The 18,934-nt window shown below is 43.6% G+C and overlaps 1 protein-coding gene across 1 annotated transcript; it reads left to right on the plus strand.

The window, feature by feature from the left end:
• The first annotated feature begins 1,110 nt into the window (after positions 1 to 1,110).
• On the plus strand, positions 1,111 to 15,498 carry ZNF892 (zinc finger protein 892). The gene is made up of 5 exons (XM_081253480.1): positions 1,111 to 1,331; positions 2,144 to 2,232; positions 5,093 to 5,195; positions 5,700 to 5,786; positions 7,992 to 15,498. Exons 1-5 carry the CDS (start codon positions 1,313 to 1,315, stop codon positions 9,269 to 9,271), a joined length of 1,578 nt encoding a protein of 525 aa, XP_081109606.1. The 5' UTR covers positions 1,111 to 1,312; the 3' UTR covers positions 9,272 to 15,498.
• The last annotated feature ends 3,436 nt before the right edge of the window (positions 15,499 to 18,934 follow it).

Below are 18,934 nucleotides of genomic sequence, written 5' to 3' on the forward strand. Positions count from 1 at the left end.
CCGTGAGCCATGGCCGCTGAGCCTGCGCGTCCGGAGCTTGTGCTCCACAACGGGAGAGGCCACAACAGTGAGCGGCCTGCGTTCCGGAAAAAAAAAAAAAAAAAAAGAATCACTTTGCTCTCATCCCCCTGGCAAGAGGTAGGGATGATGAGAAATGTCATTTTTACTCCAGGCAGCCTTAAGCCTAGCTAAAAGTTGGGGATTCTATTAGAGAAAGGGCAAACAGACGTTGTGGCTTATACCCAAGCAGGGACAGTTAGGTACTTTGATTTTCTTTCTTGGGAACTTGAGCTGGATAGAAAATTGGCCACTTTATTGTGGGAAGGAAGGTGAGAACATGCACCAGCCTGAAGATAACCCCACTCCCAGCTGACGTTTCCTAGAGCTCCTTGGGAGTTTGAAAGACTTTCATGTTCCAGGCACCTTAAGGTCAGCGGTACCAACTATTAACTAATAGCTTCTTGGGGACCGGCCTGAGGTGCTTTCCAGGACTGAGATTCTGCTTTTCAGTATTTCGAAGTGCAGCATGGAATAAACATCCTTGGTTACTTGAGGTAATCTCTGCCCCCCGACAATGAGTCGTGGAGGCGCAGTACAGGGGAAGCGACGTGGTGGGGTGAACATCCTTGGAACGCGGGCGCCTTCCCTCCGAGGGAGCACGGCAGCCAGGGAGGAATCCTGAGTGGGTAGTGGGGCGCCGCCCTCTGCCAGTTACAGTTGGCGGGGAGTGAATTTCCCTCTCGAGGCGGGGTTTGGCGCGGCCGAACACATCCTCCGGGGTCGGAGCCCAGAGTACACACTGAGGAAGGGGCGGCCCCTGGAGCGTCCAGGAAAGAGCTCTCCGAGGGGCCGAGCGCTCCTATAGACGCAGCACGGCCCCGCGCCATCGCAGAGATGCAGGGCCGGAGGGAGAGGCGGCCCCGCGGGGTCCTCTGGGAAGCGTCCTCCGGTGACGCGCGCCGCGCCCTGCGGAGGATTCTGGGAGTTGTAGTTCATTAGCGAGTTCGGGCTGGCGCGACTCGGCCCGGCCGGCTCATAGATGCCTTTGTCGCTAGCCGGGCCTTCACAGCGTTGTTCGCGAGGTCGAGCTTGGGCTCTAGGATGGCTGAGCGCGTGTCCTTCGGAGTCTGAGTGGCCGGAAGGAGGGCGGTGGAGGGCCTCCGGGTGGAGGACACCGGGCTGCCCAGCTATAGGGTCGCGCGCGTGTTCCCGGGCCTCGGGGTGGACTAGAGCTGTGGACCCCCGGCCCCTAGTGCGTTCGTCGCGCCATTCTCCCACGGTCGTCACTTGCGCCGGCGGGGAGGAAGTCGCCATGGAGCCTAAGGGCAGAGGTGAGAATTTCAGAGGGATGCCGCCTGCTGGAGAGAAAAAAGGAGAAAGGCTGCCCTCTGGCTGGGGCAAGCTCTGGAAGGACAAGCATCACGTCTTCTCTGGGAGAGAGCCCATTCCTACCAGTTGGTCTCACGTTGGGGTTTAAAGGGAGCCCGCTACCTCCATTGCCCTGCTGGTCTTTAGGATGATGTATACCTCCTTTGCGCGCCCCCCACCAAATCACCAGATCTGACAATTTGGCTTTTGATAATGACTTTCTTTTGTTCTCACAGGAACCTCGTAAGGCGGTTATGGAGGAAGGAGACTATCAAATAGACCCATTTGGCAGATGGGGAAAGTGAGGATTCGAGAAGTCACAGGATTTGTTTAGAGTACTTGGATTTTTTTCCCCACAGGCCCATTACTTTTCTGAGAAAGCCAGTTTTGTATCTGAAAAGCCAATGTTCAAAAAGAATTTAACTAGTCTTTCATCCTGTGAGCCTGGAATAGAACAGGAGTGACTCATTGAGGCACGGATTGACACACCGAGACTTTGAGATTATTTTGACTACACTCAGCAGATGAGAAGTGGAAATATGTATTTAAGTGTCCAGGATCTCGTAGCAGAGTTCTACTGGAGTTTAAGGGCAGAGGAGTATAGGAGGAACCTGAGGCAGCCATGGTCATGACTGTCTTGTATAAGAGACGTTGTGGGATTGTCCCTTGGTTCCCTGTGTTGACTTTCCTTAGGTGACAAGTAGTTGTGTGTGGCAGTTTCTGTGAGTATACTGCAAGCAAGAGTAATCACTGGGGCTCCTATGTCCACTTGTAGGGTCACTTTCTGAGAATTCAGACCTTCCCCACGCTGGAAACCCAAAAGAAAATGGCCTGACCACTGTGGTGCTGACCCCTGCATACCAGGTGGGTTTAAATTTCTTCTTTTTTTTTTTTCTGTTCTCAGAACATGAATATGGTTTCTAGCATTGTTATGGACTTGCTCAGCCGTGGTTCCTAGACCACTGGCTTCATCCTAATAAAATGATGAGCGGTGAACCTGATAGTAAATGCTCCTCACATGGACAGAACCTTCCCTCCTGGCGTCACTTCTCTATCCGCTTCGTGCTAGATGCACACTTATAAGCTCTTCAGTGCTGTAATTGGCCTCCTGGCGAGATGCAAAGGAATGAAAGCCAGTTGCCTCTGCCTTGTGAAGTTTACTGAGGAAATAAGATATAGATAAGTAAAATAGTTAAACAGCAAGAAGAAATATGTATATGTATATTTTTAATAGAGAAATTACTAGTACAGACAAGTCATAAAAGACCTTAGAAGAGGTTTTCCATCCTCTAGAGTATTGGGGGGTAAAATGCTGGGATAAAAGCTGCATTTTGGAAGACAAGAGAGAGTACATAGTTGGAAAATAGAATATGGGAATATTCCAAGAGAGAGAACAGCTTTGGCAAAAGTCTCCAAGTGATGAGAGAGTCAGAGGTCTTCAGGGAGAATGTGTGTCACTGTGGAGTGAGCTGGAGTGTGATGAGGGAAGAGTAGGCGTGTTGTAGCCAGACCACAGGAAAACTCCACGCAGGATCTTATTCCAAAGGCAGATGAGGCCCCATGAAAATGTTTAGAGGCCCAGCAAGACGAAACATGCCGTGAATGATTGGAGAGAGAAGATTAGTCAAGATACTTCTGTAGGATCTGGCCTAGGATACTGGGGGAATGGCAGACCCCGTGGTAAAGGCACTGGGGCTGCCTGTCAACCTCAGACCTGCCTCACAGCAGCATCCAGGTGCTGACAGTCCATGCAAAACGCTAGGAAGCAACACCAGTACTGCTTCTGATCTGAATGGGTAGATCTCTCTCAGAGGGAAGAGGAGAGAGTCAGTAGCCTCTGCTGGACAGTGGGCGATTGGTCTACCTGTGCCCTCCAGCCCCCCACATACTCACACTGAGCAGCAGCTCCTTAAATGAGTTTGATGGCTGAGGTTTTCTCAGAACTAAAGTCTGAAAGGAACTGCTAGGTAGTCTGTTACTGCTGCATTGTTTGTAAAGAAAAGAGACTGTACAAATTACATGGCTTGTGTTGAGCACTCCTGAGGCATGTGGCCTTAAGGGACCATAACTTAAATAAAAAGGGAAGTGATTCCATAGTTCAAGTATTAGAAGAAGATTTAAATTATTTTGAGCAGGGGATTTTCAAAGTAGGTAGTTCTCTTAACTTTATGTCATTATGTGAATTATTTTACCAGTTGGTTTTGGAGGATATGTATACATATATGCGTGTGTGTGTATACATATAACATGTATATATGTATATACATATATATTCAGAGGCTATGGCAAAAGTGGTGTTTCAAAGAAAGCCATGACTGGTTCATTTGCTCGCATCCCAGGGACTGGTCTGTTTCAATGTGACTCCATTACATTGAAGTTGTAGAGAAAAAAATTTTAATAGACTTAGAAAAATTATTAGACATTTGTTTTATCAGCAGTAAACAGATTCAGCTCTAGATTCAAAGGAGCATTACCCACCCTGCTTACTCTCCCTACATTTTAGTAGACGATCTAAACTTTGTGCCTGTCATCTAGGTCAAGGTAAGGTAAAGTAAACACTCCTGTAATGTTTTCAATGTTTGATACACTTCTGTTCCCCTCCCACCTCTGTTCCCAGGCACACTTTTATAGAACACGCCATTTAAGCTTAATTCTTGTTTCTATTAATTCTTGTTCAAGTGTTTCACCTTTTTTTAATTCTTTGACCAATATTCACAGTGTTCCTGCTCTGTGCCAAAGACTAGGGCTGCTTCACTGAGCAGAATTAAACCTGGCCTCTATTCTCTTGGAGGTTAGCTTCTAACGGGACAGATAGACGTTAATCACAAAGTCCCCTTGCTGCGTGCATAACCCAAGAGGAGGGAAGGGACATGGTGCTACCACCCAGAGAGTCAGGGAAGGCTTCCCTGAGGAGGTAACCCCTGAGCTGAGATCCGAAGTGTGAGTAGGATTAAAATAGCTGAAAGGATGGGGCAAGGCGGGAACATTCAGGGACAGAAAGCAGTGTGTGTAAAGGGGCAGACGGGAGGGAGTGTGACATACATTTCAGGCAGCCAAAGGGCAGCCGGCAGCTGGAGCGCAGAGGATGCAGGGGGAGCAGTGTATGATGGGGTAGAGAGGAGATGGTGGGGGCGGGGGGAGAGTGGTCAGACTGACTGGGGAGAAATGGCAAGAATGCTTTCGGAACGCTGATAATTTGGGCTTGAAATACTGTTTTACAAATCTATGTACTGTGACATGTGTAGCAAACATCTTAATTTTTAGAAACTATATTGGACTGGTTTTATTCTCAAAGGAAAACGAGAGAGGAAAATAATTCATATTTCTTGACTCTCTTGTATTTTAAAACCATACCATAAAGAAAATACTTAATTCATAATTCTATTTTCTCCACTTCCCCATATCTAAATAGTAAGGATTTCTGTAGTTCTATAATTTAACTTTTCACCACGTAAACTAGTAACTTGGTACCTTCAGATTTTACCCCGCAGGTGTTCTCTCCCACTTGCAGGTTACATGCGATTCTGATGCGTGGAGGTAAGGAGTGAGTCTGTGGCTCCAAATACACCAGAGAACCTTAGTATTGGAAGGGATGGTAGAGGTCGTTTTGTCTAACCTTCCTGCCCTTCCTGTCTTTCTCCTCTTATGCCGTCTGTTTGAGTCCTGCCCAGAGGCTTCTGGAAGGATGTCCCTTGGTGAGCACTTGATGTGTTCGGTTTTTCAGGAGTCGATGATCAGGGGTATGGCTGAGGCTCTCACCCAGTGGGGGCAGCTGAACACTCCTCAAGGAGATGTGCCTGAGAAGCATAGGAATCTGGTCTTGCTGGGTAAGCATCACCCCGGCCCCCACCCAGTGTGGGAATTTACCCAGTGTGGTACCTTTGCTTCCTCAGTTCCTAGGAGCTCTGACATTCTTAGATTCAAAGATTCTTAATCCCTGTGTAAGGTCTGATGCAGGCAATTTCTTCTTTTTGTTTCTGGATATAAGTTTAAACCTTCTAGAGTCCGAAGTGGACACCTTTATATCGTAATTGCCTAGGCGGTAGCATCCTTCCCTACTCCCTGACCAAGGATGTTGAGACAAAGTTCTAATAAAAACACCTCTTAAGAGATGGGTGCTTATTCTTTTGATAGGGAGAGGTAAAAACAAGTGATTCAATTATTCTGAATTCAAATAGACCCCATATCAATCTTCCTACCTTCTTCTGAGCGCTGTTGGGGGAGAAATCCAGAACCGACCTTTCTCTCTCTTATACTGACTGTCTTTTCTAACGACCAAGGAGCTAACACCGAGCTCTTTACCAGACTCCTTTTTCTTTCCCCACGAACAGGGCTTCCAATTTCCAAGCCTGATGTAATCTCTCAGTTAGAGTGTGGGGAGGAGCTGGAGAGAGAAGTCTCAAAAGCAACTAGTCCAGGTGAGTGATTTTTGGAAACAGTGAACGTAAAACCCAGATGGTCAGTGGGAAAAGCATCTTTGCAATGCTTGTGGAGGAGCCTTTGCAGATTTCGCTAGACCCATGGAAAGCTTGAAGTGAAGTGCCCTTCTCCTGGGCCATACTCCAGCTCTGTGGATGCTGATCTGTTATAGAGTCATAACTTTATTTTTTAGAAAGTCAGTACTTTCCACCCTTTCAAACCAATTCTTTTTCCCAAATAAGGTGAAATGAAATCAACATTTTAATGTTTGTTAATAATTTGTTTGGGTGCAAGGCTCTAAACCAGTTTTTTTCATATATGTTATTGTATCTCTGCAGGATAACGTGACTTTTTGTCTCAGAACAATGACTATAAATTGATCTCTGAGTCGTCCTTTGCCTTCTTCTCTGTCTAAGTGGAGGTAGCATAGCATAGTGGTTAAGAGTGCAGACTTTGGAACCACTCTTCCTGGGTTCAAAGCCAATCTGAGCTACTTACTAACTCTGTGAGCTTTAACAGATTAATTATTCTTTCCGTGACTCAAATTCCCCAACTGTAAAATGCGGGTAATGATAGCACTTAACTCATAGGGTTGTTGTGAGGATCAAATGAAATAATCCAAGGGAATGCTTAGAACAGTACCTGGCTATATGCTAAGCAAATGATAGCTAATGATTAAGTCCTGCTAACTTTTCTTTTGAAAGATGTCATGGATTTGAGCCTATCACTTTTGTCAAACTGGATACTGCAATAGACTACCAGCTAATTATACTTTCTTTAGCTTTTAATTATACTTTCTTATCCTTGTCTAATTAGGCAGCATAATACTGCCAGATTTCCCACAGTGAGTTGTTTACTCTGCCGGTTCTGTATTCCTCTACCTGCCTTCAAGACCTACCTGCCTAGTCATTTTATCTTCTCTGTTCAACTTGAACCCTTAACACGAGACAGGCAAGTCTCTTGACTATCCTCCGCTAACCATGTGTTTTCTGCAAATGTTTGGGGCTTCAATTCTCCCACTCGCCTCAGCTGAAAGTCCATTTGCCTTTAAGCTGTCTCTACCTATTTATCCTTAAAATCCTAGCCACTTCCTTGATTATGATACGTCATTGAGAACGTTGTATTGTATTGATTTATTTCATGGAGAGTCATGGTTGGAATGGATATTAATGACCATTTAAGCCTAGAATATTTAAACATTTCTAGCAGTGCAGGTTTTTCCCCCAAACTCTTCCTAAGAAGCCTGGAATTTGGGGACAGGTGTCCTGACAGGTTGGGGACCAATCTGAGCATGTGGGGATTTGACCTTCCCCTCCCCACACACTACTTATTTTTTTGTAAAGGTTGGTTCTGTTTTGCTGTTTCCAATTTGTTCGGTGTGGCGTGATCAGAGATGATCAGTTGCTTTTTAATTACTAATTGAATTTGTAGATCTGGACTACCTTGAATGCTAGCTTCTAGGATTTGTGTCTCACCTTGAGACAGTGGAGCCAACAGAGATTTTTGTGTAAGAGGTATGCTTTTTTTTTTTTTTTTTTTTTTTTTTTTGCGGTACGCGGGCCTCTCACTGTTGTGGCCTCTCCCGTGGCGGAGCCCAGGCTCCGGACGCGCAGGCTCAGCGGCCATGGCTCACGGGCCCAGCCGCTCCGCGGCATGTGGGATCTTCCTGGACCGGGGCACGAACCCGTGTCCCCTGCATCGTCAAGGCGGACTCTCAACCACTGCGCCACCAGGGAAGCCCAAGAGGTATGCTTTTAAAAGGTTAGTCTGCTAGCAGTGATTGGGACATATTGGAACAAGAAAAGATTGGTGGTAAGATCAGCTAATGATGGACATTCTCAGGGCATGATGCTCTGGTGAGGTGGCGACAGTGGGCAATCATGGGAGACCATCGTTTCCTGATCCCAGTCCAATCTCCACCAGACCCTGTTTCTTATCTGCTATTTCCCCCATCACCTCTGTTTAGTCTTCTTCTGTTATTCTTTCTCATTTCCTCCCCTGCTGGATACAGGAACGTGGAGCACTGCTTTGCCCAGTCATCTCTCTTTTCTCATGCTCTCTCAAGGTTGCAGGGCTATTTTTGAGAATTTACAAGTTCCTCTGTCCCCTGTAAGCATTTTTTGTTTGTTTCATTATTTTCCTACCACAGCAATTATTTTTCTCTGAGTGTAGGAAATGATACATTGTATTTTTGTTTCTTTCAGACTGGGATACAGGACTGGAATGCAAGGAGCTAACTCCAGAGCAGGACATTTCTGAAGAAGAATCAGCCCCTGTTAACACCGGGGTGTTAATAGAGAGATTTCCAAAGGAAAGTTCCAGTGAATGTGAGGATTCTTTAGAGAGTCAGCAGGAAAACCATGAGAAACATTTAATACAAGAGGTTGTCCCTCAGAAGAAACCTTCTGGGGAGAGAAGTTACCAGCGTGATGGATTTGGAAGAAATTTTAGTCGGAGGACATTACTTGTTCAGCAGCAAGGAGAGCGACGACACAATGGTGATTCATTTAAAAAGAACTTGAAACAAAATTCAGATCTAATGAAACATGAGAAAATTTGTGCAGAAAAGAAGCCTTGGAAGTGTAATGAGTGTGAAAAGGCCTTTAGTTACTACTCAGCTTTTGTCTTACATCAGAGAATTCACACAGGAGAAAAACCCTACGAATGTAATGAATGTGGTAAAGCCTTTAGTCAGAGCATACACCTTACTCTACACCAGAGAATTCATACGGGAGAGAAACCTTACAAATGTCACGAATGTGGAAAAGCCTTCAGTCACCGCTCAGCCCTTATTCGGCATCATATAATCCATACTGGGGAGAAACCCTATGAATGCAATGCATGTGGGAAGGCCTTTAATCAGAGTTCATACCTCACTCAACATCAGCGAATTCATACTGGAGAGAAACCTTATGAGTGTAATGAATGTGGGAAGGCCTTCAGCCAAAGCACATTCCTTACCCAGCATCAGGTCATTCACACTGGAGAAAAACCCTATAAGTGTAATGAATGTAGGAAAGCTTTTAGTGATCGTTCAGGCCTTATTCAGCACCAGAGAACTCATACTGGGGAGAGGCCTTATGAGTGTAATGAATGTGGGAAAGCCTTTGGCTACTGTTCAGCCCTGACTCAACACCAGAGAACTCACACTGGGGAGAAACCCTACAAATGCAATGATTGTGCCAAAGCCTTCAGTGACCGCTCAGCCCTTATTCGTCATCAGAGAACACACACTGGAGAGAAACCTTACAAGTGTAAGGATTGTGGAAAAGCTTTCAGCCAGAGCTCATCTCTTACAAAGCATCAGAAAACTCACACTGGAGAAAAACCTTATAAGTGTAAGGAATGTGGAAAAGCTTTCAGCCAGAGTTCATCCCTTTCTCAACATCAGAAAACTCATTCTGGAGGGAAAACCAAGGAATATGGAAAAGCCTTTAGTGAGCATTCAGCCTTTGGCCAGCAAAAGAGAATTCATACTGGATAAAGGCCCTGTACATGTGGTATGTTCAGAACATATTTATTGAACAATTACTATACATGCTGTGAGGACTACAAAGAAATTTAAGACTGTGTTACAAAAAAAGATTGAATTGAGAAGTCATTGTTGATATGGGACATAGCTTATTTAGAGTGTGAAAGAAGGGTTTTACATTTTTTAAAGTAACAGAGGATGTTGTGTATTTCCCTGGGGAGAGAGGAAAATTATTTCCAACACCCTAATGTGTATGTGAGCTACCAAATCCTTGCGAGGGAAATAGGGTGTGCCATGATGGAAAGAGGCCGTCTTGGCTGGGGTAGGTGGTCTCATAATGCGAAGGAGATGAAGTTTTGAAGGGATAAATGGTCCTTTTAGGCAAATTGCAAGGGTGGAAATAAGAGGTTGGCAGTTCACAATGAACCTGTATGGGGTTGAGAGTGGTGGTGGAAGGGACATTGTCCTTAGTCTTAAATACCAGAGCACTTAGGAGGTGGATAGAAAGATAACTACTCAAATGAGTACCAAGAACCAGGAAAAATATCAGTCAGGCTTGTTAGTTGGTCACAAAGTTTCCATCTTGAAGTCAAGGAATATTGGCCTGGCAAGTCCACTTCTGCACTTTTGGTCTTTTAGACCATGTTCATTGAGAAGTTACCGACTAAGAATCACATTAACTCCAAGGGTCAAGACTGACAACCTAGAAAGGGGGATTACAGAAGGGACCTCTGATGCTTTCAATCTTTTTTAAGCTGAGTTACCTGAGAATGTGCATATTTATAAAAATTTGCCTCAGTTGTATGTAGTTTGTACCCTAGGCTTTTTCATACCATCGTTTAATTTACCTGTAGACCTGAACTGACGCTGCATATTAGGTTGTAAACAACTTAAAAACACTAGAAATACTTTTCATCATTTTACTCTTAAATAGAGGCAGGTGACATCTTTATATTTGTTTTTTTCACAGAAACTTTGAAGATTATTTTTGCAAACATTTTGAGTACTGTGTTTTTAGTGGTTACAAGTATGACTGTGATGTCTTAGTGTGCATTTCTTTCAGTTTATCCTGCTTTCTGTGCTTCTTGAGGCTGTAGGTGTGTGTCTTTTGCCAGATTTGAGGGATTCTCCGCCACCATTTCTTTGAATACATTTTCAGCCTCCACCCCCACCCCTTCTAACAAATGTTAGATCTTTAGTCTCACAGGTTCCTGAGACTCTGTTTACTTACTTTTTGGTACGTTTTTATCTTAGTCTGCATGGGTTACCATAGCAAAGTGCCATAGCTTGGGTGACTCAAACAACGGAGATTAATTTCTCACCGTTTTGGAGGCTGGAAGTCCAAGATCAAGGTATCGGCCTTGGTCTCTGATGAGGGCTCTCTTCCTGGCTTCCGGATGGCTGCCTTCTTGCTGTGTCCTCGCATGACCTTTTGGTGCCTGAGCATGGAAGGAGAGAAAGAAAGCGCTTGCTCTCTTCCTCTTGTAAAACCACCAGTCCTGTCCGATTAGGAGTCCAGCCTTATGACCTCATGTAGCCTTAATTTACTCTGAAAAACCCTATCTCCAAATACAGTCTCATTGGAAGTTAGCACTTCAACATAGGAATTTTGGTGGGATACGATTCAGTCCATAGCATTTCCGTCCCTGGTCCCCCAAATTCATGTTCTCACGTGCAAAATACATCCACTCCCTCCCAACAACCCCCAAAGTCTTAACTTATTGCAGCATCAACTCTAAAGTCAAGTTCAAAGTCTCATCTAAATATCACATAAATGAGATACGGATGAGACTTGAAGTATCATTCATCCTGAGGCAAAATTCACGTCCAGCTGTGAACCTGTGACACCAGATAGGTGATGTGCTTCCAAAATTCGATTGTGGGACAGCATGAGATAGACATTCTTACTCCAAAAGGGAGAAATAGGAAAGAAGGAAGGGCTGATGGATCCCAAGCAAGCCCAAAACCTAGCAAAGCAAACCCCATGAGATCTTCAGGTGAGGATAAACCTCTCTGGCTTGTGTCCCACCTTCGAGACCTGCTCATGCAGCCCATCCTGCTGCCAAGCTCTGCTGGGCAGCCCTGCCTCCAAACTGTGGTTGGAGGCTGTCTGGCCTGTTGAAACCAAGGTGATGTCCCCACCCTTTGAAACTGAGGAGGCAGCCTCAAGATCTCTGAGTGGACTTCAGAGTCATTCTTCCCTTTCTTGAAGCACGGCGCACGTTTGCAGCTGAATAAGCTCTATTGGCTGGCCCTATAGGATCTAAGAAGTCCAACAGCCTTCCTTCATTTGTCTGGTTTTTCGCTCCCCTTTAGTCCCAGCCGGCTGTGTTTCTGCTGGTATAGTCCCATTTCTGTCCCTGGCTTCTGCTGATTAAATCTACGAGTCACACCCATGATCTCTTTATCAAATGGTTGCTCAGCCTCGCCCTTAGTATTCTCTTCAGAACAAGTTTTCTCACGTTTTGCAACATGGATAGAATTTACCAAACCTCCAAGTCCTAGTTCCTTTTGGGTTAACAATTCCTTTTTCATTCATCTCTCTCCTCTCGAATATTTTTTTTCTTGGCTGGGTTGGGCCTTCGTTGTTACGCACAGGCTTTCTCTAGTTGTGGCGAGTGGGGGCTATTCTTCGTTGTGGTGCGTGGGCTACTCATTGTGGTGGCTTCTCTTGTTGCTGAGCGTGGGCTCTAGATGCGTGGGCTTCAGTAGTTGTGGCGCACGGGCTCAGTAGTTGTGGCACACGGGCTTAGTTCTGCGGCATGTGGGATCTTCCTGGACCAGGGCTCAAACCAGTGTCCCCTGCATTGGCAGGCGGATTCTTAAGCACTGCGCCACCAGGGAAGTCCCTCTCCTCTCGAATTTTGCTCTAATCAGTAAGGAGGACCCAAGCTGTGCCTTCAATACTTGGCTTGGAAATCTCCTCTGTTGAACATCCAGTTTCATTGCTCACACGTTCTACATTCCACAGAACACTGGAACACAGTGCAGTGAAGTTCTTTGCCACTTTACAACAAGGATTGCCTTTCTTCCCGTTTCCAATGATGTGCTCCTCATTTCTGAGGTCTGAGACCTCACCAGAACGGCCTTTACTACCCATATTTCTAGGAGGCACCTCAAAACTCTTCCAGCCTCTATCCGTAACCCAGTTCCAAAGCTACTTCCACATTCTTAGGTATTTGTTAGAGCAGCATCCCTTTTCTAGGTACCAAAACCTGTCTTAATCTGTTTGGGTTCCAAACCAAAATACAGGCAGACCTCATTTTATTGTGTTTCATTTTATTTGCGCTTTGCAGGTACTGTGGGATTGTTTTTTGTTTTTTGTTTTACAAATGTAACGTTTGTGGCAACCTAGTGTTGAGCAACTCTATTGGTGCCATTTTTCCAACAGCATTTGCTCAGTTCGTATCTCTCTCATATTTTGGTAATTCTCTCAATATTTCAAACTTTTTCATTATTATTATATGTGTTATGGTGACTGGTGAACAGTGGTCTTTGATGTTACTAGTATGACTCGCTGAAAGTTAGCATCTTTTAGCAATAAAGTTTTTTTTTGTTGTTTTTTGTTTTTTTAAATTAATTTATTTATTTTTGGCTGTGTTGGGTCTTCGTTTCTGTGCGAGGGCTTTCTCTAGTTGTGGCAAGCAGGGGCCACTCTTCATCGCGGTGCGGGGGCTTCTCACTGTCGTGGCCTATCTTGTTGCGGAGCTCCAGATGCACAGGCTCAGTAGTTGTGGCTCACGGGCCCAGTTGCTCTGCGGCATGTGGGATCTTCTCAGACCAGGGCTCGAACCCGTGTCCCCTGCATTGGCAGGCAGATTCTCAACCGCTGCGCCACCAGGGAAGCCCATAGCAATAAAGTATTTTTAAATCAAGGTACGTACTTGTTTTTTAGACATAATACCATTGCACACTCGATAGACTACAGTATAAAGATAACTTTTATATGCACTGGGAAACCAAAAACAGTATGTGACTCACTGTTGTGATAGTCACTTTATTGTGGCTTTCTGGAACTGAACCCACAATATCTCTGAGGTGTGCCTGTACCATAGGCTGGGTGGCTCAAACAGAGATTTAATTCTCACAGCTCTGGAGCTGGGAAGGCTAAGATGATTTGGTTTCAAGGGGCCAGCAGATTTGGTTTCTGGTAGGAACTCTCTTCCTGGCTTGCAGGTGGCCACCTTCTTGTTGTGTTCTCACAGCCTTCCCTCAGTGCATGGGTGTGGAGAGAGAGAATTCTTTCTCCCTCTTCTTAGAAGTCTACCAGTCTTATCACATTAAGACCCCATACTTATAACCTCATTTAACCTAATTACCTTCTAAAAGCCCCATCTCTAAATACAGTCATATTGGGGGTTAGGGCTTCAACATAGAAATTCGGGGGACACAGTTCAGTCCATAGCAATGTTCTCTTTGTTGTTCAGATTGGGTATTTTCTGTTGTTCTGTCTGCAAGCTCACTGGTTCCACTGTCCCTTCCATTCTACTATTTGAGCCCCTTATTGGGTTTTACGTCAGTTATTGTATTTTTCACTTGCATTTGATCCTCTAGTATTTCTCTGCTGAGACTTCTATTTTTTAAATTTGTGTCAGGTGTGCTTGTAATTGCTCACCGAGGCATTGTTCTAATGACTTTTAAAATCCTTGTCAGGTAATTCGCACATCTGTGCCATGTCAGTGTTGGCATCTGTGGATCATCTCACTCAGGTTGAGATTTTCCTGGTTCTTCGTGTGATGAGTGATTTTCCATTGAACTCTGGACATTTTGAGTGTTATGAGGCCCTGACTCTGTTTGGAGCTTTTGTCTGGGCAGCCTTCCTCTGACACTGCTTTGGTGGAAAGGGTTGGGGGGACACTGCCTTATGACTATAAGTTGGTGTTGGAAGTCCCGGTCCATCATTGGCCTCTGTTGACACGTGGGACAGGGATCCTCAGTACTGCTGGGCTGGGGGTGGGGAGGAGTTCCAGCTCCCCACGTGGCCTCCACTGACACCACACCTGTAAGGAAGGGGAGAGACGTCTTGTCCCTGGGTAGGGTTGGAAGCCTAGTCTCCCCAGAGGGTCCCCAGTGACACTGCTGGGGTGGGATGGGGGAGGGGTTGGCTTTGACAATCCTGTCCCGCACTTGACCTTCTCTGACACCACTCAGGGTGGGGATGGGGCATTGAGGAGCCTCATTACAGCCTGTGAGGGTGGATCTGTAGGCTCCCCACTTGGCTTTTGTTGGTTGTGGATAAGAGCACAGTGTTTTTCCATGGTCTCTGGCCGGAGTAGGGTGATTCTTGTCTAAAAGTTTTCTGTCTTGCTAAGCTGCTCTTTTCCTAGTCCTTTGGCTAGAAAGAGCAGACTTTTCTTGGGTTTTTTTTTTTTTTTTTTTTTGGTCTGTGTTTGTTGTTGTTTCTGGATTGCCTGCTTCTTCAGAACCCAGTCTGGGACAAATGAAGCAAAAAGAAAACCCAAGGAGCCCTGTGTTGTTCTTCAGGTCAAGAGGTCCCCAGCCTGTCTGTATTCTCTCCACCTTTCAGAATCTTATGTTTTTTTTCTATAGAACATGCAGGGGTTTTAGCTATACTTAGAAAAATAGGGTAAGTCACCACTCCATCTTTCCCATGACATCCTCCATCTGACACTGAAATGGCAGGTCATGTTGCATCAAAGGTTTGTACCTTACACCGGGCATTTGTAACCAAGTAAGGACCAAGAGGAATGCTCACTTGTTCCCCAAAGATACATTGCCTAGTTGGAAGGTAGAAACTATCAGGCTGCAAGCGTCATCTAGCTTTGAGGGAACTATAGTTTTTAAGTTGAGGAAATACCGGCATTTAATGGTAGTTTACAAATTCAAGAAGGAAGGATAGATATGACTAAGAATATAAACTATGAGGTTAAACATTTTTATTTGTATCTTTGCTCCAAGAACATGTGAGAACCACTGGAGAATTAGATTCAGAATTTTGTGGGTTTTTTCCTATTATGTATTATCTATGTGTGGATATCACAGAGAACCAACAAAATAAAGAAGGAAAATAATTGGGATTTGGGACAAATCACATCACCCTTTTAAATCTGTTTCCTCATTTATATATATTTTAAAATGTCATACCTCCTTGAGAGTGGCTAGATTAGGTAGATAATGGGTGCAGAGTGATTTGTAAGCTATCAAGTGCTGTATGACTATTAGGTATTGGTATAGCTGTTTATATGACCTGTCCATCATGTAAGCGTTATGATGGTGTAGCCCAATAACATGATGATGAATATAACATGTGTCTTTTAATCTTGTATTAAAAAAGGTTTTTTTTAATGAACAGTAGTAAAATCTGCATCTTTTGAGATGATTGTATGGTTTTCTGTAATCTGTTAATGTAGTAAATTACATTGATAAATTTCCTAATGTTAAAGAACACTTGCATTCCTGGGATTTACACAGCTTAACGATTTTCCCTACCCTTGGAAGAGTTTGCGCTCCTTGAATGTTTAGTTAAATTCACCTGTTAAACTGGGATTATTGTTGTATAGTGTGTGTTTTGACTGGTTTTAGGGGATATTCAGATTTTCTATCTCTTCTTGAATTTTTTTAAGTTAGGCTTTTCTAAAAGTTTATCTTTTTTGCCATTAAGTTGTTCAAATATTTTTATTTTATTTAAAATCCCTGTTTTATCTGTAGTTATGTTCTCTTTTTCATTCCTGGAATTGCTTCTTTTTATCCTCTCCTTTTCTCTTGATTGTGTTTCCAGAGGTTTGTCAGTTTTACTACTCCAAAAAAAAACCTGGCTTTTGGGCATTTTATAAAATCAACTTTACTAAAATATACTTTTAGATAAATAAATTAATCCATTTAAAGTGTCCAGTGAGTTTGATAAATATACTACCTGTTTAACCACCAAACGTGTGTGTGTGTTTATAGTATGGTTCTTTCCTTCTCTCTTTCCTCCTTTAATCTCATTGACCCAACTATTAGTTTCACTGAATTTTTTTCTATTGTTTATCTATTCTCTATTTTATTTATTTCTGCTCTAATCTTTATTAGTTTCTTCTGCTAACTTTAGTCTTAGTTCTTTTTTTTAAAAGATTTTTCTGATGTGGACCATTTTTAAAGTCTTTATTGAATTTGTTACAATATTGCTTCTGTTTTATGTTTTGGTGTTTTTTTCTGTTTTTGGTTTTGGTTTTTTATTTGGCCGCGAGGCATGTGGGATCTTAGCTCTCCGACCAGGGATCGAACCCACACCCCCTGCATTGGAAGGCAAAGTCTTAACCACTGGACCGCCAGGGAAGTCCCTAGTTTGTTCTTCTTTTACTGCTTCCTCGAGGTACAAAGTTAGGTTGTTGATTTGAGTTCTTTTTTAGTGTAGGCAGCTACTACTATAAACTTCCCTTTTAGTACTGCTTTTGCTGCAAATCATAAGTTTTAGTATATTGTGTTTTCATTTTCATTTGTCTCAAGATATATTTTTTTTGATCAAGATATCTTTTAAGTCCCTTGTGATTTCTTCTTTAACCCATTGGTTGTTCAAGAATGTGTTGTTTAATTTCCACATATGTGTGAATTTTCCAGTTTTCCTTTTGCTATTCATTTCTAGTTTCATTCCACTGTGGTCAAAAAAGATACTTAGTGTGATTTCAATCTTAAAAATTTTAAGACTTGTTTCATGACCTAAAATGTGATTTATTGTGGAGAATGTTCCATATGCACTTGAGAAGGGAATTTAAATTTCTGAGTTTATCCTTTTCTTTTACCACTTTGCCCAACAACATCAGGAGTAACCAGCCAACTTTATTCTATTTGTTTGTTTTTGTGTTGTCAGTCTCAGCCTATAATGATGCTATTGGCTAGAAATGCCTGAGGTACTCACGTAGGCCCATACTACTTGTAGGGAGCCCAGAGCCAATGTTGTGGCTGGACCAGCCCTTGTGTTTCTTGTTATGACTGCAAGATGCACTTCAGCAACAACCATCAGAGTACTTTGAAAAAAAGATTTGTTACTCACAGGTCGTAGAGGGTACCTGGCAGGCCCAAGGGCTATACAGCATGGTCAGGGGTAGAAAGAGAGAGAGTGTGGACCTGGGACTCTGCCTTTATTGGGGTCTGAGGGTTTCACAGTTTTATTCTTTATTTGTGAATTTAAAACATAAGAGCAGGAATTAGTGCAGGGGAAGAGAAAAGCAGGGTCATTGGAGTAGTCAGTTACCTAGGTTGCCTAGGGCTTTCTAAAAGGGGAACATACATCATGGGTGGGGCAGCCCGGTTTCTTATCTAGTTGCTCTACTAGTAAGTGTGTCATACAACTGGCAGTGCGTCTATTTGAGATGGATATCTTTGAAGTGGATGTCTTGGCAATCAAAAGCTTAATGTCAGACATACAACAGTTAGTTTTCTACAAGTGTTCCTCCCAGCTTCTTGCCTTTTTACAAATGGTTGAAATGATTAAGAGTATCCAAGGCAGATATTTTGCATATCTCTGTGGCCAGATCACATCATAGACTATCGGTGCTCTCTTTACTACTGGAAATAGAGTCATGAGGGTCTTTAAATCTAATCAGATTAGAGAGCCGATTCCAGAACCCCTAGGACCAATTCAGGAATCTCATCCTTAAAGTTTTGATTTTCTAGAACCACTCTTGGTACCAAACTCTGTATTAGTCAGGGTTCTCCAGAGACACAGAACCAATAGGAGATAGATATAGGTATAGATATAGATATAGATATCTATATCTCCAATCGGATAAATAATGATATTTATTGTAAGGAATTGGCTCCTGCATTTATGGAGACTGAGAAGCCCCATGACCTGTTGTTTGCAAGCTGGGGACCCGGAAAAGCTGGTATATAGTTAGAAGAGGCCTGAGAGCCAGAGAACAACGCTGTCAATTCTGAAGACCTGAGAACCAGGGGTGCTGAGGGCAGGAGAAGGCCTGTGTCCCAGCTCAGCACTCAGGCAGGGAAAGCCAACTCACCTGTCCTCTGCCTTTTTGTTCCATTCACGCCCTCAGCACGTTGCGCGATGCCCACCCACACTGGGGAGGGCACTCTTCTTTACTCAGTCCACCAATTCAAATGCTAATCTCTTCTGGAAACGCCCTCACAGACACCATGTTTAACCAGCTATCTGGGCATCCCCAGGCCCAGTCGAATTGATCCATAAACTTGGCCATCACACTAGTATAGTTTTACCATTTAGTCTTGTGCTTTCTTTTTTTTTTTTTTTTTTTTTTTGCCTCTCTCCACTTTTCTGTTTTCTTTTGTATTAATTAATACATTTTATTAAATGTCTTTTTTTCACTTTATGAGTTTGAAACATATATATCCCTCTTTCTATTCTTTTTAGTGGTTACTGTTAATAGTTTAACAAGCTGAGTTAGCTTAAAGCATGTTTGACCGAAACTCTAGTTAATCAATTTCATTCCTACAAAGAAATTAGGGACCTCAGAATCCTTTAACTTCAATCACTCCTATATCAGCTACTATTGTTGCGTAGCAAACCATTCTAAAATTTAGTGGTTTAAAACAATAACTGTGTCTTATTCTCCATGAATCTCTGGGTCAGCTGGATGGTGCTACAGACCTGATCTCAGCTGGGCTCGGTCATGTGTATGCAGACAGGCTGGCTGGCCGAGGATGGCCTTGGATGGGATGGCACTGCACTCCTTCGGCCATTCCAGCAGGCTAGCT

The sequence above is a fragment of the Mesoplodon bidens genome (genome assembly GCF_964165515.1).
Source record: "Mesoplodon bidens genome assembly, chromosome: 14".
NCBI classification, from domain to species: domain Eukaryota; kingdom Metazoa; phylum Chordata; class Mammalia; order Artiodactyla; family Ziphiidae; genus Mesoplodon; species Mesoplodon bidens.

What these genes read in the sequence shown, in the direction of transcription:
- ZNF892 (XM_081253480.1), top strand. An exon ending in TGCTGACCCCTGCATACCAG is followed by an intron (nt 2,233 to 5,092) that starts GTGGGTTTAAAT and finishes TCGGTTTTTCAG; the next exon opens with GAGTCGATGATCAGGGGTAT. An exon ending in TAGGAATCTGGTCTTGCTGG is followed by an intron (nt 5,196 to 5,699) that starts GTAAGCATCACC and finishes CCCCACGAACAG; the next exon opens with GGCTTCCAATTTCCAAGCCT.